The 2,879-nt window shown below is 40.8% G+C and overlaps 1 protein-coding gene across 1 annotated transcript; it reads left to right on the top strand.

The window, feature by feature from the left end:
- Nucleotides 1-1,261: 1,261 nt before the first annotated feature.
- Nucleotides 1,262-1,777, top strand: LOC135086413 (uncharacterized). The gene has a single exon (XM_063981142.1). It carries the CDS (start codon nucleotides 1,262-1,264, stop codon nucleotides 1,775-1,777), a length of 516 nt encoding a protein of 171 aa, XP_063837212.1.
- Nucleotides 1,778-2,879: the final 1,102 nt, after the last annotated feature.

Below are 2,879 nucleotides of genomic sequence, written 5' to 3'. Positions count from 1 at the left end.
TGCAACAAAATAGTGAGATTGTATGTGTAAACAAACAATATCATCCATTAAAGGCTCCAGACATCAGTATGGAGCAGAATCAGCGCAATAAAAAAATAGCGCAATATTTTGTTGCAATTTCTTACAAAACTTGCGCACAAAAAGCAAATCTAGTATGAAAATCATCAAACTTCTAATGCTCGTAACTCAGTTCAGACTGAGTTTAAAGGTATACATGCCATAGTAAGTTTGATTTATTACACTATTTTGTAATCAAAAATCAAAGTTTGGTCGATGGCCGCGCGAAAAAAAAAAGACGCCACTTTCCATACAAAATCTGGCATTGCCATTTGAACCGTACCTAGGCACCAGACCATTTAAGGTTATTACGGATCATGCTTCCCTTAAATGGTTCATGAACTTAGAGAACCCGACAGGTCGTTTAGCTCGTTGGGGATGTCGTCTGTCCCAATACAATTTTACTATCGAGCATCGTAGGGGGAAAGAAAATGTTGTCCCAGACGCTCTCTCGCGTTTATTGAATGTAGATGCTATAGATACCTCAGTTTCAGTAGACGTTGATGATGAGTGGTATAATAAAGTGATACATGGTTGCACGGCTTATCCAAAGAACTACCCCAACTATCGCATTGAAAATGGGAAACTGTACAGGCTTAGTAAAGGTAAATATACCCTGACACAGGAGTGTGACTGGAAAGAAGTTGTGTCCAAGTCCAAGAGGAAAGCAGTCATCGCCGAGAACCACGAACCTCCGACTTCAGCACACTTTGGTGTATTCAAAACACACCGAAGATTGAGCCTGAGGTATTATTGGCCGGGGATGTACCGCGACGTCATGGACTTCGTAAAAAATTGCACAACTTGTTCCGCGTACAAACACAAGACTACCTTGACACCTGGACTCATGGGTCAGCCTAAGCAATGTTTCAGACCATTTCAAGCTTTGTCGATAGACTTAGTCGGACCTTTGCCTAGATCCCGATCAGGTTACATTCATCTGTTAGTGGTCACTTGCTGTTTTTCCAAATATACAATGCTATTTCCCTTGAGACGCGCGACTAGCGCAGCTGTGGCCAAGGCGTTCGAGAACTATGTTCTCCTGGCTCATGGAATTCCTGAAACCGTAATTACCGACAATGGGGTTCAATTTACGGGATCGGAGTTTCGTAGCCTGTTGGAGAAATATAACGTCCCTCGTGTACATTACGGTCCTAGATACACGCCACAGATAAACTTGGTCGAAAGGTATAATAAAACAGTAATGACTGCCGTATCTTCGTACGTGAAAGAAGATCATAGAACCTGGGATCTCAATTTGTTTAAGATTCAGTTCGCACTTAACAGTGCTGTGAACGAATCTACCGGATTTACACCGTTCTTTTTGGTTCATGGCAGAGAACCTATAATAAATGGCTCCTTTTATAAGCAAACGGACGACTGCGAGTATGAAGTTGCTATGCCAAGAGAAGACTATGCAGGGGAGTTTGGCGTCTTGAAGGAAGTGTTCGAGAAGGTACGTTCGCATTTGCTGAAGGCCCACGCTACGAACAGCAGGTACTACAACCTCAGAAGACGTAACGTCAAACTTTCAGAGGGTCAGGAGGTGTGGCGCAAAACGTACATTCAGAGTGACGCTGAGAAGTTCAAGGCTACCAAGCTTGCCCCAAAGTACGAGAAGTGCATTGTCAAGAAGGTACTATCTCCGCTTGTTTACGAATTAATTGCTCACAATGGCAAGCCTCTCGGTACTTGGCATATCAAGGACATCAAGGTTTAATCCTTGTCTTTTGTTTTCACCCTCAGTTCGCCGAATAGTTTTTTTGCCAGGGTTCTCAGCCGTAGGACTTGTTTCACAAGTGTTGTTTGGTATTCTACCAACAATGACGCCAAGGCTACTTTTCCCTTTTAGGGAAACCTTTAGGTTAGTTTTTTTTTGTGATCGCCCCATTTAGGGTATGCGATTTTTTTTTCTTTTCGAGTGGACAAGTATCTGCTGTATACTTGCCTCGTGTTTTTTTTTCTCTGTGACTTTATAGTCCAGATTTTTGTTTCCAGGGATGACATCATGTGTTTTGAGCACTATTCCCTGTGGTTGTGTTTTGTTGCGATGACGTCCAATTATATTGTGATCAGCGACGTTTTATTCTGCGGTTTTATAACCCAGGCATTTTTATTTTATTTTAGCAAATAATGTTAGTTATGGCCGAAATAGCCTAACAACGTTTTGGAAAAGGAATGAGTAGAATTGCATGTCAAGTTCTACTTTACTGGGGAAATCGAGTACCACTGGTTCACAGTTGGGACTTTATGGGGAATTTTGGATGCTCGGACAGGAGAGATTTTTTTTGGTTGGTAGAACATCAGTCCTGGTAGATGGATCATTTTGGCTTGGTATTGCTTTTGTGAAAGTTTAGTTATAGTTAGTAAGTTAGTTTTTTTTCTCAATTGGACTTTTTGGGGGTCTTTCTGGTGTAAAGATTCACTTATTTTTTTTTTCTCTCTTTTTCAGTTTGTAGTTCGCTGAGGGCAGCTCAGATTCTTTCTCCGTGCGAATGTCTAGGGGGGAGGGTATTGTAACGTTGCCGTTTGCTGTTTTTCACGATTTGATATTTCTTCTCGATATTCTGATTTTGGATACCACTAGCGACATCTATTGGCGTGATTTAGAATTAATTTGCAATAGATGGCGCTTTTTGCTCAGTTAATTGAAATATATTTTGATGAAACATTTCCTAGTGTTTTTATATTGATTATTCTATTTTTTAAATGGAATATTTTCAGTGTTCTGGAAATTGTTTTCATCATGGTTTTTATTAGTGTTTGCTTTTTATCTAAGCGGCGAAACGAAACGTCTTGCGATGTCAATGACTCGCGGCTGT

This window comes from Ostrinia nubilalis, chromosome W (assembly GCF_963855985.1).
Source record: "Ostrinia nubilalis chromosome W, ilOstNubi1.1, whole genome shotgun sequence".
Lineage (NCBI taxonomy): Eukaryota > Metazoa > Arthropoda > Insecta > Lepidoptera > Crambidae > Ostrinia > Ostrinia nubilalis.
The sequence above is the reverse complement of the archived record's forward strand: the minus strand, read 5'-3'. Positions and strand labels throughout refer to the sequence as shown.

Bases quoted from the DNA above. Each gene is read 5' to 3' on its own strand.
- LOC135086413 (XM_063981142.1), top strand. From the start codon at position 1,262: ATGACTGCCGTATCTTCGTACGTGAAAGAAGATCATAGAACCTGGGAT.